Consider the following 23,276-nt stretch of genomic DNA (forward strand, 5'->3'; position numbering starts at 1 on the left):
CAGCTAAATAGGAGGGAGAAAGATAAGTTAGCTTCTCTATTAGCACGTTAATTGGGAAGATGTATATAACGAGCCAAATGCCAATGATTAATGCATCATATTTCTTGATAAATTTATATCCCTTTTAGAACAATGTTGCCCCAAAAAAATTACTATATGTAACACAAAACCTTGGATCACTACAGGTATTAAACTGTCTTCAGAAATGAAAAGAAAATTGTATGAGGCAGCAAGAATTAGTAAAGATCCAAAAGTAATTTCATACTATAAAAATTATTGTAACATACTGAGTGAGGAAAGTTGTCAGAAAATCAAAGAATATGCATATTAGAAATGAAATTAACAACTTGGGCAATAAAATCAAATCAGTATGGAATGTTGTTAGTGACAGACAGGAAAAGTAACCACTGGAGTAGGTAGTATTACTATTAAAGAGAATGAGACCATTTGGACCAACAGTACACAAGTAGCTAATGTATTTAACAACAATTTCTTACATGTAGGTGAAACAATTGGTGAGAATAGTTCAAAAGAAAAAGCCAAGCAGTCAGTAGAAGGAAGAATCAGTTTTGAGAAATCCTAGTCAGATTAGTTTTCATCCAATAACATCTTGTGAAATAAAGAAAACCATTAAATCTTTGCAAACTAAATGTTCTGTTGGAATAGGTGACATCTCTAACAAGATATTAACACAATGTGGAGCAGTTACAGCTGATGTTCTGAGTCACATCTGTAATGCATCAATAACTTAAAGGTATTTTCCCAGACAGGTTAAAATATGTCATTGTCAAGCCTCTCCATAAAAAAGGGGACACCACAGATGTCAACAATTACCAGCCAGTAGCATTGCTCACAGCATTTTCAAATGTTGTTGAGAAAGTATTGTACTCAAGAGTGGTTAGCTGCCTCAGCAGTAATGGGATACTTAGTAAATCACAGTTGGGATTTTAAAAATGCTGTTATACTGAGACAGCAATATACAATTTCACTGCCCACTTAATAGATTCTTTAAATACTAAAATGTCACCAATAGGAATTTTCTGTGACTTATCCAGAGCATTTGATTGTGTGAACCATGGCATTATGTTACAGAAATTACAATTCTATGGTATAAATGGAACAGCATATAAGTGATGTAAGTCATGCCTATAGAACAGGAAGCAAAAAGTTTCTTTATATGGTTTAAGTGATTTAAGGAAATTTCCCACCTCATCCAACTAGGGTGAAATTACATTAGGTGTTACATAGGGTTCGATTATGGGCCCCCTTCTGTTCTTGATGTATGTGAATGACCCCCTTCTTATCTGAAATAAGAAGCTAAACTGACACTGTTTGCTGGTGATACGAGCATCATTATTAATCCAATAAAAGAAACTCCAACAGAAAATTATAAGTGATAATCTTAATTGGAAAATTCATATTTTGGGTCTCCTAAAGGGACTTGGTTCAGCAACTTTTGCAATCGGAAAAATTGCTAATTTTGATGATATAGAAATTAGCAAGCTAACATACTTTGCATACTTTCACTCTCTGATGTCATACGGAATAATATTTTGGGGTAACTCAACACTTAGGCAAAAAGTATCCACGGCCCAAAAGAAAGTGGTTAGAATAATAGTCACACATCTTGAAGGCATCTGTTTAAAAGGTCAGGAATTCTTACAACAGCCACACAGTACATTTACTCAGTAACGAAATTTGTTCTTAACAACATGGAGGAGACTGGTGTTTAATGTCCCATCGACAACGAGGTCATTAGAGATGGAGCACAAGCTCGGATTAGGGAAGGATGGGAAGGAAATCGGCCGTGCCCTTTCAGAGGAACCATCCCGGCATCTGCCTTATGCACAGAAAGCCTAAATCAGGATGGCCAGAGACGGATTTGAACCGTCATCCTCCCGAATACTAGACCAGTATGTTAACCACAGCGCCACCTCGCTTGGTCTCAATAATGTGGACCACTTTAAAAACAACAGTGACACTCATGATTATAACACCAGACGAAAGAAAGACTTACACTATCCTCTACTTAACCTATCTTTGGCACAGAAAGGGGTAAGATATGCTGCTGTAAAGTTTTTCAATAAATTACCACATGAACTAAAATGTCTGACAGTCAGCAGTAAGTTTTAAAAATAAATTGAAATCATGTCTCCTTGGCAATCTATCTATACTGTACATGAATTCTTGAACAGGACTAAATAAATCTATAGGTATAATATATGCATGTTGTGCCATTTAAGGGTAGTAAAAATTTTAAGCTTTAATACAGGCCCAGTAACTTAGCTGAGGGTGCTTCACAAAGTACTTAAAAGACACTTGTTCACCCAGATTTCTTGTTATTTACAGAAGTCCTGGAATACCTCAACAAAAGCAGGATGTGCAAAGAAAACTTATAGAATGGGTTCACAGTTTAGGTAACACTAGAGCATGACATGTATGTAAAAAGGGGTCCAACAGCAGACAGTACAAGACAAATCTCAGCCTTAATGTAAGTAATTATTCTTAAAATTTTAACAACACAATTTTACAAAACTGAGACATATGTGCCGGGATGGTTCCCACTGGTAGGTCATAGCTAACCAGCTGTCCCATCCTTGCCAAACTAGACCTGTATGTAAACACCTGTATATATGATTTATGTCTTTTTCTTGTTCTTATTAAATTGTAATACCACAAAAGTCCAACATCACTCTAACAGTGATCTTCAGTTGAATAATCTGCTGATGTTACTACTACTACTATTACTATTATTGCTATTGCTATTTATCTCCTCTCCCACTGTGCGACCCAAGTACAATGAAAACAGGAAACACGCATGTGAAGTTCTAATGAAGGAAAAATATGCTCTCAGATTAACAAGAATGCCTTCTTTTTTTTAAAAAAAAATAACGTCTGAGTATATTCAGTGATAGAAATGCCATGGTAAAGTAATGTGCCAACCTTCCAAACTGAAGGTCATAGTGGCATGTGTATTGAAGAAATATCCTAAAGACATATAGTTCTTAATTAAGTAAATATGGTGTAAGTTAAAGACATATGTAAATAGTTTCAATAACTGATATTATTAGAAAGAAATTACCTTCCCACTCAGAATGTATGGATTCAATGCTCTGTGATTTTCTGGTACATCCGAAACAAGTTCTTCTGGTTGCCATTCTTTTATAAGTTGTTCTTTCTCCTGTATATATATATATATTAGACATAAAAATTTTAAAATTTTCCATCTTTCTCCAGCAAAAGCATTCAGTAAAATCAATAGCAAAGACATACTATACCTTTTTGGACAACTTCACCAAGTCATTAGGATTGTAGCTTTTATGGAATATAAGCCATAGGACCCATAATCCCAAGAATATTTCCAGAATAAGATGATATGCTGGTACCTGTGAATGCAAGGAAATAACGTTACTTCCACTGATATCATCCAACTATTTGTCCGCATAATTTGAGAGTCTAAAAACAGAAATAAATGGCATAATAAGAAAACATATTATGCCAAAAGACAGACAGAACTATTATTAAAAGCTATAATTAAATAGGCTAAATGAATAATACCATTAAACTAAAATATTTCTTGTGATCAATCCCTCAATTCATGGAGACAGAAATGACTTGAGAATATTTCGAAGTTTATTACTTTATTATTTGGAGCCTGCATAAGCACCAACAGAGTACAACAATTCAATAATAGTTACTAAAACAGCCTCACATATTTATTTTTGGCAAGTTTCTCTTTCAGCCGACGCATATCCTGACCAGTTGTATGTTCCTAAAGGTTCTCCTTTATAATCAGATATACTGCCGTGAGCTCTAGTGTGTGCAGTGTACCATAGTAGTTAGCCATGCTGGCTGGTGTGCTGCAGGTCACCAGTTCAAATCCAACCATCAGCAATTATTTGTTATTTAGTATTCATCATTTCTGGGAGGTTCTTGAAATATCTTATGTTTATGATATTTGTATGATCAGGAGTATTTGAGGTTTGTATAAATACCAGCATTATGGAATATTCAATACTTGTATAAATAGCTATAAGCTCTGCACATGAGATCAGTTCTCTTTTGGCTGTACGTTGGTGTCAGTAATAAATGTGCTGTCAGTGCTAAGTGTCTTACTTCACTGACGACCTTGCCTTCAGCTTTGGACTTAATATTGGTATAGTGGTTTCAACATGACATCATTAGGTGGGGGCACTGGGTACCACTACATCAAACCATCTACATCACTGTCGCTTCAAATAGGCAGAAATGCTGTTCAAGACAGCAAAATTGATGAAAAGATTCAGCTGAGTCACCATATACAACAGGTGGGATGAAATGTTGTGCTTTGTAAATGTGTACTTTTACTTGGGAAGCTCAGTTCAACAGTGGTTTGAGAAAAATGAGGAGAAGCTTAATATCTAGGTGTAGTTTTTGCAGTTTCTAACATGCAATTCAACAAAACCTGACATTTTAATTTCACAGAATGGGCATATGATTAGTGAAACTGAACAGTTCAAATTTCTAGGTGTTCAGATAGATAGTAAACTGTTGTGGAAAGCCCACATTCAGGATTTCGTTGAAAGACTTAATGCTGCCATTTTTACTATTCGAATGGTATCTGAAGTAAGTGATAGTTCGACATGAAAAGTAGCCTACTTTGCTTATTTTCATTTGTTTATGACATATGGTATTATATTTTGGGGGTAAGTCTTCCCAGTCTCAAATGATATTTTTGGCTCAGAAATGGGCAGTTTGGGCAATAAGTGGTGTAAATTTGCGAACCTCTTGTTTACCCCTGTTCGTAAGTCTGGATATTTTAGCTTTGGTCTCTCACTATATATATTATTTACTGTCGTTTCTTGTTAACAATATCAGCTTATTCCCAAGAATTAGCAAATTTCAGGCAATTAATACTAGGCAGAAATTTAATCTGCATTTGGATCACACTTCCTTGATTCTTGTGCAGAAAAGGTGTGCAGTATACTGCTGCATCCATTTTGAATAAGCTACCACAATAATTCAAAGATCTTAGCAGCAATTCATGCTGAAGTGTTTCCCCATGGGTCAAAAAAATGGCTCTGAGCACTATGGGACTTAACAGCTGAGGTCATCAGTCCCCTAGAACTTAGAACTAATTAAACCTAACTAACCTAAGGGCATCACACACATCCATGCCCGAGGCAGGATTCGAACCTGCGACCGTAGCCGTCGCGCGGTTCCAGACTGAAGCGCCTAGAACCGCTCGGCCACTTCGGCCGGCCCCATGGGTCACTCCTTCTATACTGTCAAGGAGTTCCCTGAAAAATTAAGCTGATTTCTGTGTTATATTGTTGATTACGTTTACATAAACTTATGGCGTGTCTTTTTTTGGATTCATAAATATTTTATTTTATCTGTTATTACTTTTAAGTTGTAATTTCATGTACTGACATGTTCCATGACCTAGGAGATTTGCTCCTCAATTTGGTCCTATAGAACCAGATGTGAAAAATAAACATAAAAAAATTCCAGGCCGAACTGAAGAAAACCTCTGGTGACAGTCACCAGCAAATCCTCTTAGTAGATGAACAATTGAAAAACAGAGCCCAATAACATGGTGAACCAACACAGTCATACAGACAGAGTAGTGTGGCCCTTTGGACCATTGTAAATCTAAATATGACAGAAGCCAACGAAACCTCACACTTTGTGAAGGGAGTCACAGGAGACATGTATGAAGTCCTTCTGGAAAGGACATCACAACAGAAGAATTCATCAAGTAGTGACAATGCATCAAGGAAATGCAACAAAAAAAGAGTCAGATGAAAGAGCTATGTTTGACTCCCAAGTGTAGTCCCTCTGGCAATTGTGGCACGGCACCTCACCAATACCTCACTTCTGTCACATACCAGCTTCTAAGAGAAGACACATGGCATTTTATGGGAGCCAGAACTGTCTAACCGAGTACATAAGAGGTAGCACCCATGAACATTAACCCAGTCTTTGGTACCAATCCTCACTACCAGGCAATGTACCTTGAAGCTTTAACTTGGCCATCTCTGACATACACCACCACTGCCAATAGCATCCAACCAAAACAGGTACAACCAATTCCTCTGGTTGGTTGGTTTTTTGAAGTTAAAGGGAACAAACTGCGATGTCAGTAGTCCTATCATCCTGTATCTATCGAACCAGGAATAATCCTCAAAGGAAGGATACAAAACACAAATCCTGGGAAACCTGACGGCAACAAAGATACAATAAGACAGAGATAAAAAAAAGGGAGAAGCAGGAGAGGAGTGAGAGGGAGTAAGATGAGCGAGTCTCTGCCCAGAATGCTGTTGGAGGACCCTGGGCTATGGCATGTTCATTCCCTGAGATCCAAATACAATCAGGGGTCCAAACAAAGATGACTGGCCATCCAGACAATCAGAAAGAAGATTCTGGATGTTTGTGACTAATGGGTGATGATGGTAGCACTCATCTATAGGCTGAAGGCTGCTCAGGGAATCCCAGCAGATCAGAAACATCTTCCATCTGTAAGAACGAGCATGGCTAAGGGCCTGTTTGATGGCCACCAATTCTGCAGCGAAGACACTGCATCCACTCAGCAGGGAGCATAGTTCACTCCACCTTGCATGTACATATGTAAAGCCGGTTCATTCATCGACTGTTGAGCTGTCAGTGTACATTGCTTCTGAACCTGGAAACGCACTGAGAACAGCGACCAACAGGCGGCAAAAAACCATGGGATCAACTGAATTTTTCCATCCAAAGGATAAATCAAGACAAATCCGAGGTCAGGGTACACATCATGGGGATGTACCTGGCACTGAAGAAGTTGGAGTTCAGAGCATAGGCGCTATATTCGAACTGCAATTGTGACCCCCAATTCTGGGTCCCCATGGTGGGAGGTGAATCTCCCTACTAGGAAAAAGGACATGGTAGTTCAGATGCTCAGGGAAGCTGCGAAGGTGCATAGCATAACTAAGTAGCTCTAGTTGCCATCTGATCTGTAATGGAGTGACCCCAGCCTCCTCAAATAGGCTGTTCACAGGGCTATTTCTAAAAGCTCCTGTTGCAAGTTGGACCCCACAGTGGTGTACTGGGTCCAGTGGCCATGATGCTGAGGTCAATGCCGAATCTTATGCCAGACTCCCATAATCGAGATGGGACAGTATCAGGGTTTTGTAAAGCCACAGAAGGGTAAAGTGGTCTGCACCCCAGCTGGTGTTACTGAGGCAGTGAAGTGTATTAAGGGGTAGCCAGCACTTTTGCTTAAGATGGGAAAGACACATCAACTGGGCATTGAAGACCAGTCCCAAAAAGTGGTAAGGCTCCCCCATATCGAGTAATTTGTGGTTGAGGTAAAGTTCTGGTTGTGGACGAACAGTACAACATCTACAGAAGTGCATAACCCAAGTCTTGGCAGCTGAAAACTGAAAGCAGTGGGTGAGGCCCCATGACTGCCTTTTGAATGGTGCCCTGCAGTCAGCGTTCAATCAACAACCACACTAAAGGAGCAACAGTAAAAGCAAAAATAATCGGGATACAAAGAGGGTTACACTGAAGACTCCACAGCTGCTGCTAGTACAGGGAGAGAGAGAGAGAGAGAGAGAGAGAGAGAGAGAGAGAGAGGGGGGGGGGGGGGGGTTGTACTCAACACAGAGCCCTGCGGGACACTGTTTTCTTATATATGGGATACGGTGGGTACTGTGGTAAGCACCAACTTATATCTAGAAACTACAGTGAGACAAGAAGTTCTGGACAAGAATTGAAAGCACACCCTGCAGACCCCACTCATGTAAGGTATCAAGGATGTGGTATCACGTGCATTTGCAGGTCGAAGAAGACAACAATAATGTGTTGACATTTGGTCAAACTCATGGCAAACAAAGTTATCAGCACTAGAACGGCTTTAGCGAAAACCATCCTGGACTGGTGCCACAAGGTCCCGAGACTCAAGCAGCCTGCACAACCACCATGTGTTCGAGTGTAAAGAACATTGGTGAGGCAAATTGGGTGATGCCTGTCCAGCTCTAGGTGGTGCTTACATCGTTTCAGCACTGGGATGATGACACTTTCATGCCACTGAGATAGGAACTCACTCTCACTTCATATATGGTTGAAGATAGTAAGGAGATGACATTCACAATCCAGCGATAGGTGTTTTAGCATTTGGTTTTGGCTACAGTCTAGCCCTGGGGTTGTATCAGGGCAAATGACTAGGGAACTGAAGAATTCTCACTCACTGAATAGAGCATTATATGGCTCCAGTTGGTATGTAGTGAAGGATAAGTGCATTCGCTCCAACTGCTGTTTGAGGTCATGAAAGGAAGGTTGACAGTTCTCAAACACAGAGGCTGGAGCACAGTGCAGAGCAAACTGTTCAGTGACAGCATGTAGGTCTGTGAAGACAGCACTGTTCAAGGAAATACCACATGCACCTGTAGAGGACTGGTATCCGTAGAGGCATCTGATCATCAACCAATCCTGTGGAGGAAGGATCTGTGGTCCAATGGTTGAAACATGCCGTTCCCTGCAGTCTTGGTTCTGTCATTTTATTAGGTGGCATACCCAGGCTTGGAGCTATTTAAAGGCAATGAGTTGCTCCACCAATCAAGCTGCTTATGGCATTGCCGAGCACACCTGTTATCTCTAATAGCCTTGGTGATTTCTGAGGTTCATCAAGGTACTGTTTTCTGATGGGATGATCCCGAAGAATAAATGATTGTTAAGTTGGCTGCTGATAGGATGGCTGCTGTTGTACTCTGGACAGCCACATCAATACCTCCATGTAGCAGGGAGCTAAGGACTACACTGGAGGTGACATCATCACAGGTGGCATTGCTGAGAGCCATTCTGAGTAGGTGCCAAGGGGGGTGATGCTGAGGGAGGAGAGGGAGATAGGGAAGTGGTCACTACGACACAGGTCATCGTGGACACTCTAGTGCCAAGGAGTACCTGCCCATCATGACAGGTACCAGGACTCCAATCAATGGATTACTCACCAGAGACTGGGTGGTGCCCATGTGGAGAGCCCCCGTTCAGAGTGGGTGGCATCATGGCAGATGCCTTACAGATGAAACTTTCTCAGGCTGGTGATAATATGGCCCCGTTTGTCTCTTCAGATGCAACCCCAAACTATTTCCTTCTCTGGTTATGTCATGGGAGGAATGTAGGATTAAGCCCCCCCATACAAAGGGATGGCTACTGTGTTGGTTCTGGGCGTATTGTGTACTATCTTATTAGTAGCAAGCTTACTGTCCTTTGCCCCCTATTGATATGATGGACAAAGTGTACACCATATCGCTCCAAGTTGGCATGCAGCTCATCATCAGACTGTAAGAGCAGCTCATGACCGAAAATGATGCCCTGAAACAGATTTAGACTATTATGGTGAGTAATACTCACCGGAATGTCATCCGACTTGTTGCAAGTGACCAACACCTGTGACTGGGCACAGGATGCTGTTTCAATCAGAAGTAATCTAATCCACTCTATGTCTTAGAGATGGGTGCAAATTCTCCAGACATGTGCTCTTTTTTCTCTACAAAGAATAAATTAAGGCTCTTTGGCCAAACAAGAATCCTCATCTGTCCTTGTACAAACCAGGTATTGGGGGGAGTATTTCTCTGCTTGTTGCTTAATCCTACATTCCTCCCATGACATAACCAGAGAAGGAAATAGTTTGGGGTTGCATCTGAAGAGACAGACGGGACCATATTATCACCAGCCTGATAAAGTTTCATCTGTAAGGCATCTGCCATGATGCCACCCACTCTGAACGGGGGCTCTCCACATGGGCACCACCCAGTCTCTGGTGAGTAATCCATTGCTTGGAGTCCTGGTACCTGTCATGATGGGCAGGTACTCCTTGGCATACGTAGGAAGTTTCCAGCTCAGGCACCAACACTGTGATCCCTGAATGGTCAGGGAGCTACTGAGCTACTTCCAGGCAAGTAAGTGAGACGATTCCCCCCCCCCCCCCCCCCACACACACACACACACATACAAAGGGATGGCTACTGTGTTGGTTCTGGGCGTATTGTGTACTATCTTATTAGAAAGAAAGGGTGCTAAGATGGGAAGGCACAAAGGAGTAACATACACCACACTGGGCGACCTTCCCTGCTTGATCTACACTTCTGAAAAATTTGGAAAAGTGATGGCAGGTCAAGCCCACAATGGGGACCATGTATTGATTAATGACAAGATGTAGACAGCAGTGGGAGTGTAAAGGAGAACCAAGGTCCTAAATCACATACCAGGTCCAGCTGTGTCTGCACTAGAAACACCATCTGATGGAAAGGGAGAGGAGGACAGGGATGGTGGAAGTGTACACTTGCAGCACAGTAGTGCTGCAAAGGATGGTGCCCCATTGTAGCAAGCACATACTCACAAAAGAGTTGTGATCCCCCCTGGGGTAATCAACTCCTCTGACAAATACAACAACCAGCAGACAGACAGACATTTGGAGGATAGAGAACAAAATGCAGGTATTTTTTTGTTGTAAGTGTCCTGGACAAGTTGTGCACTACTGCAGAGAGAGAAAATGCATGTCTGACTACTATGCTGCAAGACATAAACCATCACAACAGTCCAAATAGCACCAGTTGACTGCAGTCAATTATAGTCGACATGTGGGTGAAGCTAATCACTGTATTTGGACGTAGTCGTACACCAACACACCGTAGCCATTCCCTGTTGCTGCACAGATGTACCAGGCACTTACCTGGCTACCAAAGTCATGAAAACTAAGTGAGGTGACAACCTATGGTGGTGAGGCCACCACAGATGAAAATACTCCATGGACAGCAGTCACAAGATGCCAGGACATGGGCTACTTGTGCGGACACTAGTTGAGTAAGACTTCCTTTTTCAGTAACATTAATTGCTTGTATTCGTAAGCTAAAGGAAACTATGTTTTGTGATACAAAAGTGATTGTGCAGAATGTCACAAATGGAAAGTACATCTAGACGATGGAACAAGTACTGCCAAGAATAACCATCAATAACAGAACTTAGCCTTTGAATTTGTCATTTTAACAAAATGTAGTCATCATAATGATATTCTCAGATGGGACTTCTTCCAGGGATCACAAGTAGTCAAAGACTGTGATAGATCAGAGCTCCAGACTGACAAAGCTATTCCAACACATACGCAGAACAAAGATTGCTATGTGTGGTTGCTTGCATCATTCAGGAGAAGCAGCATGGTAGCAATGGACATGGCTGCTGAAGGGCAGCAGAACGGAGGGGCAGTCAAGGCACAAAGTAGACCTAGAAAACACGAGACAGGCAAAGTCATCGTCAGGAAAGTGCAACGAGATGGGCATGACCCACATGCAGAAGAAAGAGGCCCAGGAGGGTACCAGGGGACCAGGGACAAGGGGGAATCATCTGCAGCAAGCAGAAAGGAAGGCAGAACAAAGGGCAACATGTCAGGAGGTGACACACTTGGGCTCACAGAGTCAGAAAAGAAAAGAGTGACGACGTCACCATCGGACAAAGAAAGGGGGTCCAAGGAGTGGGTGGGAACCAAGGGCACAGAAAGCGATGGAGGTCTGAAGGAGGGTGGAGGTCGGGCAGGCTGGTGGCGTGCGAGCCGAAGGCATGAGGTGTGTGGGCCAGTGGTAGACACGGCAGTGGTGCTAGAGCTGGCCTTTCTGGAGCTGGGATGGGTGTTGACCAGTGGTGAGGGCGGCAGTGGCACTGGAGCAGGCAGCATAGGAGTCAGTGTTGTTGCAGGTGGAGGCATTGGAGTTGTGGGGGTGAAACTGATGGGGCCCTAGGCAGTGAAGCCAGTGGGTTTGATGGCATAGGAGCTAGTTCAGAGGAGGCTTCCAGGCTAAGGAGAAGTGGCAGAGCCTAAAGAGACAGCAAGGTCAGAGAGGACAGTTGAACCAAAGAATGTGTCAGAACCAGAGAAGGCAGTGGAGGCCGAGGAATCATTAGAGCAGGAGAGGGTATCGGAGTCCAAAGGTGAGTGAGAGCAAGGGGTAGCACTGAAGTCTGAGGAAAAGGCACTGGAGATGGTAGTGCCAGAGGTGGAGCAGCTGGAGGCAGAGGAGCCAGAGGCAGCCAGGAGAGAAGCACTGGGAAGTGCAGAGATGTGGAGAAGATGGTTCACTCCTGCAATGAAGATGGGTCACAAATCTGAACATTTTCGAGCTCTAGAGGAAATGGTGGCAACTGTGCTGAGTTCTGACCAGGGGTTAGAGTTTGTGCATCGGCACAGGTGAGGTGCCATCGAAGAAGTTCAGTGGTGCACAGGTGGTGGTGTGTGAAATGGAGAAGCTGTGCTGTCCTGTCTGTGGCACATGGGGGCATTATCACCAATTAGTGCTGAGTCAAGCAAGCAATGCCCTGGCTGACACTTGCAATTGCAGACCCAGTAGCTGGGAAAATTACAGTAGTGAAATCTAGTATGGAAGGAGCCATGCGGATCACAATGATGCTTTAGAGACATGTCCATAAAACAAAAGTAGCACATGTAAGATCATTCCTCACCACCACTTTTATGTCTTGGTCTTTACAAGATGGCAAGGACAGTACATAATAAAGTTGTTCCACAGTTTCCAATGAAAAAACACACACATAAACAGTTCATGTTCTGATGTGGAACAGAAAATAAGAGCCATTCTGACTGAATGATAAGAGTTCTCACTATAGTCCAAATCGGTGTACAATCATTGTCTGGTTGATGTCCTAGACTGTGATCCAGCCAGTGTAGGTGCTGAGTGGAGTCCTGGACCTCGCTGTATTGACATTCAGTTGGAGATCAGGGCGGTGCTGGAGGCGGCTGCTGATGAATGCTACTGATGGATTAGCTGCAAGAAGCAGCTGGCATTGATACCGGAGCAAGAGCAAATACTGCTGACTAGTGATCATGCAGTGTCTTCAGTATTTCCCTGAGGGTCACATCAGATCCAGAGATCCATTGATTCCCATTTGTTGAGTTCAGGAACATACCCAAGAGGTCAATTCCAATTTGGTGGAATGCCACTGCTGCAGCCGGGATTTGTACTAGATGCCCCAGAGGTAGTTTGTCACCTGCTTCCATTATTAGCATTTGTTACAGTGGCTCACACAGATAATTGGTGGTTGATCCCCAGAGTTGATACAGTGTTTTACCATGGGCCACTTGGTCTGTCTTTTCTCCACTCTAGATTTCAAAGAATATGAAAATTGTAAGTAGAATGACTGTCAATCGCTAACATTGTTCCTCGGTTAGACCACAGCCTATTGCCAATTTGGTAGTAGCTTCCTCCATGCACTGTCTGCGGTGATAGTGGAGCATGATTCTTCACCAATGACACTAAGCTGTCCTTCCTGGACTGATTCAGATGCCTCCGTGCATTCGTATTTAGGGGTGAGTTGGGGCTGCTCGTGACACTTAAATATCCGAAGTTCTTTTCAACCACCATCACTGGTATGCAGATTTCTTTTGTGTGTCTAAGAAGTTTTTTGCAGTCAACAAAAGCTTCACAGTTTTACTGAGCATCTTGACTGATGACTGAAACTTGTGTTATGGTCGTCTCTTCTCTCGAGGGTGCCTCTGTGCACGTGCTGGCGACAGGGTGTCCACCAATCTTCCTACAGCACTCATCACTGCACCTGACCTCACTTGCTGCTCCCTCTAGCCATGAGCCCGACACTACTTCCGTCCTCCTGTCCCTTTGTAGCGACGATGTAGCCAGCCATGAACAGCCTGCCCTTCGAGGGTAGCGTACCTTGTCTACTGGCACTGAGGTCCCCACCTATGTTCCCTCCTGTGCTCCTACATGCATCACCATGCTCCTATATGCACTGCCATGCTCCAATGTGCACTACTGCGGGTGTCCACACATGTCCTTCAGCCTTCCGCACCTGTGGCTGCCTCCGTAACTGGATCTGGGCCCACATGTCTGCAAGGTGTTCCTGCACTGTCTGATGCCAACTTTTATGGATAGGTCTTCCATTTTCCTTTTGTGCTTCTTCAATGCAAATGTATTCATCAGTGCATTCTGTTGGGAATGCAGGAGGATAGCGTAGATGACCTTCAATCAGAAAGATTCCCAACAATTAGCAACAAAATGTTATTTATTATATATGAGGAAATACTCAACTTAAATGGTGTTTCTTCTTGTGAAATGTACAGCACAATTAGACGTCTGAAATTATTGAAAGTCCTCCAAAATATTAAAGTCCTGTCACTATTCCTACGTAGAGTCCAGAGATGGCCTACAATGTCTATGGAGCCTAAGTCTTGGAGACAATGGACGAACACTGCAGGTTGTAGACTCGGCAGTAAGCGGAAACTGAACATGACTTGGCTCTCTGAAGAGAACTGTCCACTGTATCTCAGTGCTCCAGTATTTAAGGTCACATTGACCAATCGCTATCCACACACATGATGCCCATGGGATGGCACCTGCGGCCCCTTGCGGACCTCGATATAGTTTAGTTTGTACCGCCAACCCAAACAGCTGCTGTGCTACAACTGTTACGAGTGCGGTTTATCGACCACTGTGAGATACTCACTGGAGTCATGAGTACCATCACCACACATTCTTCATGCTCAGGTTTTCCTCTTCCTTCAGTGACTTTTTTTCAAATGTTTTGGTCCATTTCTTCCTTGTGCATCACTGAAGTCACAGCCTACAACAGCTTCTTCTATCTGATGTGCCCTCTCCATGGGCCTCTTCCCTGTCCTCCAGCATCCTTGCTTGCTCATAACCGTACTCCACTTTTTGGTGCCTCTGTTACACCCACAGCCACCTCTCCACCTCCTGTTCATTTCCTCCTTCCCTCCACCCATCGACATCCGATGGCTTCACCATCTCTTTTTAAGGGGTAGGGGCTGAAGTATCTGGCCACTTGCCTGGCAACATACCACAACAGAACACACATGTGGCTGGCCAGCTTCCATACCCTCGGCATCCTCTGTAGCAATCCCAACTCTGACCAGACAAGCCACTCTGTGTATGCACCAGATGAAAACAGCAACACATACCACTGTGTACAAGTCAGAGGGTAACAGCAACATGCGCATCCCTCTGTGAACACGCCAGACTCCAGTGGGCTACACAAGTGGTACCAGCATTGGCTGCCCGTACCATGCACCATGACCTCGGCACTATAATCTGTCCACACACCACGTGAAGTGCATCCACATGATCCTCACAGACATCTTTCGGCTGGACTATTTAAGATGCTCCACGACTACCAACCAGCAGCATTCGCTCCCACGCCAGCTTCAACACCAACTGCTCTTTGCGGCTCATCCATTGGTAGCGATTCTCAGCAGCAGTCTTCAGTGCCATCTTTATCTCTGACTGGATGTGACCCAGTGCTGCCCCAGACTCCAACCAACGAAACAACCTGCCTTTACTGACTGAACCAGACACCAACCCAGACATCAACCGGATAATCATCTAGGACATCAACCAGAAATTGACCAGACACTGATTGTGACTAGTGAGAACTAGGTCATTCTACCGAAAGTGGCTCTTATTTTTTATTCTGCTGCAGGACCATGAACTGTTCATCTGTGTGTTGTCTTCGCCCCCCCCTCATAAAGACCAAGCCATAAAAAAATGTGTCTGATGGCAAGAACAAGCGGAGATTGTGCAGTACATGTACACTACAAGAACTACTCAAAATTACTACGAAAAGTCATTATAAACTCAAGAAACAGGTACACTGTGTCAGAAATCAGTAATTTCGAGGACAGACTTAAGGGCTAGATGGACTGTAGTGAAATGAGACACAAGACAAGCAGCCACAGAATAGGATAACATCTCTATTGCCTCAAATGGAAGGGCTTTAAATGATCACGATCACATGTATGAGATATGTCAAATAGGTAACCATTTTCTAATTATAGTAGACAATATAGAGACAAACAGTTCAAGAGAAAAATCACAGCAGTATATTGAAAATGCATTCTCATAAAATTCAATCATAGAGTGTATCACCTACTTCTCCTTCTGAAATTAAGAAAATTATATGTTCTTTCAAAAATAAAAGCCCATATGAATTTGATGGTGTTCCCAACAGAGATATCAATAACTACTGACCTATTTTACTGCTGACATCATTTTCCCAAATTTCTGAGAAGGTGATGTATTCTAGAAGAGTATCTCACCTGAGGAACAATAACATCAAAAACCAAAGTTCGGATTTCAGAAGAGTTGCTCTACCGAGTATGCCATTGACACGTTCATCCACAAAATTTTACAAGCATTAAATAACAAAACAGTGCCTATTGGTATTTTCTATGACACACAATATTCTCCTAGATCATTGAGATTTCGTGGGACTGATGGTACAGCCAACCAATGGATAATGTCTCACCTTATTAAAAGAATGCAGAAAGTTGTATATTATTCTGACTGGGGAGAAATCACATATGGGATTCCCCCAAGATTCAATTTTAGGTCTGCTTTTGTTCCTCATTATATATTAAACTTTCGCTACTTGAGAGAGAGTCCGTATGAAAAATGAGTGATCATAGAACAATGGAACTTTGTGAAAACATTTGTAAGGATATGCGGAAGAGAAATGACAAATAAACCAATGAAACAAACACATTTTAATTTCCACATGAGAGGGTTCAAATTTGGTGATCTTAGTAGCCACGGAACAATTGGCCAATTATTCAGTTTTCTCCAAATGTGTTACAGAGTAACCAAGTGACCTCATAAGCAATGTGAAGTGGAGCTCCACATGCATCAAAACAGCTGCATCCACAGCACCTCTTTTTCACAGAGCATGGATTATGTGGTGAAGGAAATCAGAGTAATGTGTGCCATTCACACTGCATTTTCTTGGTCCTTGGAATCTGAAATCCTCAAAGAAAAACGGACCAATCATGAACTTTGCTGTGAAGCCACAATACAACAGTGATGCATTCACTATGCAGGGGAATTTCACGAATATTCGTTGGTGCTGAAAATCCCAAAATGCAACAACTGTAAGTGTTCACTGCCCCAATGAGCGTAAAGTATGTTTCATCACTACACAAAATTTTCCAAGGTCACATATTGTCAACTTTGGCCCTTGAAAGAAATGTAAGAGCAACATTTAGTTGAATGTCTGCATCACACGCTAAAAGTTGGTGAATAATGAAGTTTGCATGGATACATGTCAAAACCGTTCGCAGCACTTTTCAAATGATGGCCCATGGAATGTTCAGCTATGGTAACAGCTCCTGCTCTTCTTGAAGATTGCACATTCTCAGCACTCTCAGCCATGACAATAGTAACTTCTTAAACAATTTGCGGTGCAACTGTCCATCAGCTTCTCCCATGAGCACTTCCCAAATCGCCAGTTAATTCGAACTTCCGAATAATGTTCTTCAAACAGAGTGAAGGAGGAGGACTTCTCTGTATTCCTTTAATGAGTCAATATTCATGAAGAGCAGCAGCACTATTGCTGTTGTTCTCATAAAACAGCTTTACAAGTAAAGCCCTGCTCACTTTGCCCAGATCCATGTCGATTGTCAGTAGCCGTAATATGCACTGACTTTTTGTGCTTCTACCCTACTACATTGTCATTCCAGTACCACTGCCTAATGGCAAATGATGACAATAGTACTACTACAAACACATTCCTGCAACGTACAATCTGAGCATCATTCCTATAAGGTTGGGTACCCATATGGTAAATAGTTTTCTGTCTGCACAGGCACAAGTAGCGAAAGTTTAATTTTAACCACCCCGTACAAGCAGAATAAGTTCTTTTTGCGGCTGAAACTAGTACTGTAATCAATCCAAGCACACATACAGCAACTGAAGAAATGGTAAAACAATGCACAACATGTTCAGTTCTGCACATATAGAGGTATAACACCAATTATAAGTGTAACACTTGGTGAGGGAATAACAAATATGGTGGAAACTTCAAATTCTTAGTTGTCCATATTGATGAGTTTTTAAATAGGAAAAAGCACATTTTAGAACTCTTAAAACAACTTAGTTCAGCCACATTTGTACTTCAAATCACTGCAAATCTTGGGAAGAGACAAGTCAGTAAGCTGACATATTTTGCATATTTTCACTCAATAATGTTCTGGGGTAACTACTCATTAAGAAAGAAAGTCTTCATTGCTCAAAAATGTGCTGTAAGAACAATATCAAACAATGGAAAATCAAGGATGGAATGTAACAATATTCTGAGAAGGAAAGTTGCCATTCACCATATAGTGGAGATGCTGGGTCACAAAAAAAATTACGCTTAAAGCTTTCGGCCAATGGCCTTTGTCAACAATAGACACACATACGTAAAAACATACACTCATGCAAATGCAACTCACACACACGACTACAGTCTCAGGCAACTGTGGTTTCAGTTTACTGACACTGCAGTCGCGTGTGTGAGTAGCGTTTGTGTGTGTGTGTGTGTGTGTGTGTGTGTGTGTGTGTGTGTGTGTGTGTGTCTATTGCTGACAAAGGCCATTGGCCGAAAGCTTTAAGTGTGAGAAGCTTTTTCTTGTGCCTATCTGCGACTCAGCATCTCCACTATATGGTGAGCAGCAATTTTCCTTCTCAGAATACTGTAAGAACAATATGTGGCGCTTGACCATGATCATCTTGTAGACTTCTGTTCAAGGAGATGGGCACTTTGGCTACTGATTCACAGTATATTTATTTCATCATGAAGTTAGTTGTAAATAGTCCACTGCATTTCAAAACGAACAATGCTGTACACAACAATTACTACACCAGAAGAAAAAATGTCATTCTTTATGTCACATTGAGGTTGTCTTTAGTACAAAAAGGGGTGCATAATGCTGCAACCAAAATTTTGATCACTTACCCTGTGATATAAAATGTCTGACAGAAATCAACATAAATTTCGAAAACAAACTGAAACAGTTTCTCCTTGACAACTCCTTCTATTCCATAGAAGAATTTCTATTAATGTAATGTGTAGAAGGTAGTGAGTAGGAATTAATAACTCACATCTGTATGTCGCTTTTTTCCTTAAAAAATCTTAAATGACAAGCATGTAGCCATATTTACAAAATAATATCTGAAGGGAATGAAAAATGACTTGTTCCACATCATCATGATTTATTGTGCAAATGAACCCTGGAACGTGAAGCTAACTTACTTCAGTACAGTTTCTTCCATCGGAACAATGTGGTTATAAAACTACATCTATTGCATTTGTTGTATATACAGAAGAGTACTGCACACTTTTTAGAATGATATATAAGAATGTGAGGTCAACACACTGGTTATTTCTCTGCTATGTGTTTGCGAAACTGATGTAACTGTTCCTTTGAAACAAGTACATGCGGTCAACAGCAAACATGATAAGAGTCAATTTAGTGTAATGATAATATAAGAATTCTGAGTGTATTAAATAATGGTTCACACTGTCATACCACAGGTCACAAGAATGCTATGCTATTGGGTAAAAAGTGCCCCGTTATTTAACTGTTGACCTGCAATGTTATACTATATGACAGCAAAGAATAAAATCATACAAAGCAATCCAGTATATAGCAGTTGCTGATGGTGGACAACAAACTGATTGTAGAGGTAAATGTAGTGACAAGGGTCTGACCCAGGGTCTGTTGTCAAAATCTAGGCACCCGCTACCATTCATGACCTCAGCACTTAACGCCACACTAACAGCTCCGCCCATCGCTGGGGCAGCAAGACACTTGTCAGGCCATGTATGTGACTTCAACTGCAACAAGACCTGCCTGAATGTGAATAAAAGCTGTTCATGCAGCCAGGCTGGGATGCTGACACAGCTGGGCTTTGAAATGGTGTATGCTGTGCATTGGCCAGTGCCGTAAGGCTGGTGAGGCTGCCACCCATTTCACTGCAGGCTGCTGCTACAACTGACAGTCGAACCAACGCCCTCCTAGTCACTGAGCTGTGGACATCTTGCATTTCCCATCAATCGCCTCAGCTGGGCAGGACTCAGCCACCACACCAGCAGTATAACAACATAAAGCTGCTACATCTGATGCAGCACAGGCTAGTATGCCAACCATGCAAGGCTTTGGCGCTACTGGGGCAGTAGCTATTAGCCTCTTCTCACTAGTGTGTGGCACAAGACCAACATCTGAACATGTCTGCGAAACAAGGACATTCATTTCAAACTACTGTAACTTTTTGAAATGATAAACAGTTTACATGCCCACCATCTGTCTTGCTGCAGCCACCTTCATCTTTAACAGATTTCCGTAGCCCTTGTCAACCCAATAAACCCACAATGCCCTGGTAGAAAAGACATTGCCATCCTTACAAACAATGAGAACAGGTCTTCCACCCCTCTACAATGGTCACTGCACCCAACCTGTGACATAAGTGTATTCAATTTCTTCACGCAGTCGTAAGTGTGATCCCTTATCTTATGTTACTATTGAAACCACAATGTGACATCAACAGAATACGTAAGGAGTTGATAGTACTATGTTTTATTGTAACTGAGAATTAGCTCCGAAACTGGGAACCCAGTACCTGATTTACTTAAGTACATTGTTTGTTTTTCATTCAGTTCCTCATCTGAATATGTAACAATCGAGTATATATATGAACTGAATTAAATGCATGAAATACAAATACAGAGATGGGCACCTGCATCAACTTGGCTGGTTGGTTTGTGGGATTGGAGGGACCAGACTACAAGGGCCATTGGTCCCTTTTTCCACGAACTTTAAACACCCACAATGAATAAAAACAAACAACGGAGAAGGCAAGGGATGACACAAGACAAGAAAGACACAGACAGAGACCAGACAAAAGGAATTAAAATCACACAGTGTGAGACAGTGATTGGCTGACCATGAAAACAAAAAGGGAAAAGCCAACCACCAAGAAACACACTAAAAACCACAATCTAAAACAGGAGGCCAAAGGCCAGACTCAACATAAAAAAAGACACGAACCATTAGATTGAGCGATAAAAACCCCCTGCACGAATAAAACTCAAAACTAAGTCTGACATAGCGGCGGTGTCCGATAAAAGTGCAGGGAGCATATCAGGCAGCGCAAACGTCTGCCTGAGCATGGTTAAAAACAGACAGGCCAACAAGATGTGGACCACTGTCAACACTGATCCACAGCGACAGAGAGGTGGGTCCTCACGGCGCAAGAGATGGCTGTGCGTCAGCCAGGTGTGGCCAATGCATAACCGGGAGAGAACAACTGAGTCCTTGTGGGAGGCTTGCAAGGAGAAGCGCCAGACATCTGTAGTCGCCTTTACTATGCGAAGTTTGTTGGGTGAAGGCAGGGTGCGCCATTCATCACCCCAGGCACTGAGTACCTTCTGCCGCAAAACTGACTGGAGATCACCCTCCGAAAGGTCTATCTCCAAGGCCAATGCACCGACAGCCTGTTTCGCCAGCGTGTCAACATGTTCATTACCCGGGATGCCGACATGACACGGGATCCACAGAAAAACGATGGAGCGGCCGCAACGGGCAAGAGAATGGATGGACTCCTGGATAGCCATCACCAGACAAGAGTAAGGAAAACAGTGGTCGATAGCTCGTAAACCGCTCAGGCAGTCACTACAGATAACGAAGGACTCACCTGAGTAGGAGCGGATATGCTCTAGGGTGCGAGAGATGGCGACCAGCTCTGCAGTGAAAACACTGCAGCCAGCTGGCAACGAGCGTTGTTCATAATGATTCCCCAGAGTAAGAGCATAACCTATGTGACCAGCAACCATCGGTACAGACCACATCAGAGTCTCAAAACGCGGCAAGTATAGAAAGAAAGTGGGGGCGTAGGGCCTCAGGAGAAACTGAGTCCTTCGGTCCCTGTGCCAGATCGAGCCGAAGGCATGGGCGGGGCACACACCACGGGAGTATACGTAGAGAGGCCCAGCAAAGAGGCGGAAGAGGGAAAACCTCAAGTTCAGAGAGAACTGACCTGATGCGAACCGCAATCATACACCCTAACCGGAGCCGCCGTTCCAGAAGATGGACGACCAAGTTGGGGAACAGCAGATGGTAACTGGGATGTCCAGGCAAGCTACAAACTTGTGCAGCATAAGCGGCAAGCATTTGGTGGCACCGGATCTGCAATGGAGGGACATCAGCCTCCACAAGGATGCTGTTGACAGGGCTTGTCCGGAAAGCTCCAATGGTGAGTCGAATCCCGCTGTGAAGGATAGGGTCAGGCAACCATAACGTGGAAGGTGATGCCGAACTGTAAGCCAGGCTACCATAATCTAGAGGGGACTGAATTAAAGCCTGGTACAGTTGTAGAAGGGTAGACGGATCAGCACCCCAGCTGGTGTGACTCAAGCAACGAAGAGCGTTAAGATGCTGCCAGCACATTTGTTTACGCTGCTGAATATGAGGCAGCCAGGTCAACCGGGTATCAAAAACAAGTCCCAAAAAGCGATGCGTCTCCACCACAGCAAGAGGTTCGCCATCAAGGTAAAGCCATTGCTCAGGGTGAACACTGCGGCGCCGGCAGAAATGCATAATGCAAGTCTTGGCAGCCGAAAACTGGAAGCCATGTGCTACAGCCCAAGACTGCACCTTGCAGATAGCGCCTATAATATAGGCAGAAGTTGTCAGCATACAAGGAAGCTGAGACCGACGTTCCCACCGCTGTGACGAGCCCATTAATTGCAATTAAAAAGAGGCAGACACTTAAGACAGATCCTTGCACTACCCGATTCTCGTGAACTCAGGAGGAACTATGGGAGGCCGCAACTTACACACGGAACGAGTGAAGCGACAGAAAATTTTGTATGAAAATCGGGAGCGGACCCCGAAGACCCCACCCTTGAAGCATGAAGAGGATGTGATGTTGCCATGTCGTATTGTACACCTTCCGCATATAAAAAAAGACGGCGACGAGATGCTGACGGCGGGCAAAGGGCATATGGATGGCAGACTCCAGGCACACCAGATTATCGGCAGCAGAGCAGCCCTTACAGAACCCACTCTGAGACGGAGCCAGAAGGCCTCGAGACTCAAGTAGTCAACTCAACCTCCAGCTCACCATGCATTCGAGCAACTTGCAAAGAAAGTTGGTGAGGCTAATGGGGCAGTAGCTGTCCACCTCTGGGGGGGTCTTGCCAGATTTCAACACGGAGATTAGGATGCTTTCCCACCATTGCGACGGGAACTCACCCTCAACCCAGATACGGTTGAAAAGATCTAGGATGCGTCACTGGCAGTCCACCGAGAGGTGTTTGAGCATCGGACAGTGGATGCGAACTGGCCTGGGAGCCGTATTAGGGGCAAGCAGCTAGGGCATTTTGGAATTCCCACTCACCAAACGGAGCATTGTACAATTCAGGGTGGCGCGTGTGAAATGAAAGGCTCCAACGTTCCAACTGCTCTT

The 23,276-nt window shown here is 43.4% G+C and overlaps 1 protein-coding gene across 1 annotated transcript in view; it reads right to left on the reverse strand.

Moving 5' to 3' along the window:
• LOC126260940 (serine palmitoyltransferase 1) overlaps positions 1-23,276 on the reverse strand; it is a 122,536-nt gene that overhangs the window by 92,020 nt on the left and 7,240 nt on the right. The window contains exons 2-3 of the mRNA XM_049958446.1: positions 3,279-3,386; positions 3,083-3,181 (exon numbers count right to left, since the gene is read on the reverse strand). Coding sequence (XP_049814403.1) covers positions 3,083-3,181; positions 3,279-3,386 — 207 coding nt within the window. The remainder of the gene's footprint in view (positions 1-3,082; positions 3,182-3,278; positions 3,387-23,276) is intronic.

The sequence above is a fragment of the Schistocerca nitens genome, chromosome 5 (genome assembly GCF_023898315.1).
Source record: "Schistocerca nitens isolate TAMUIC-IGC-003100 chromosome 5, iqSchNite1.1, whole genome shotgun sequence".
Taxonomy (NCBI): Eukaryota; Metazoa; Arthropoda; class Insecta; order Orthoptera; family Acrididae; genus Schistocerca; species Schistocerca nitens.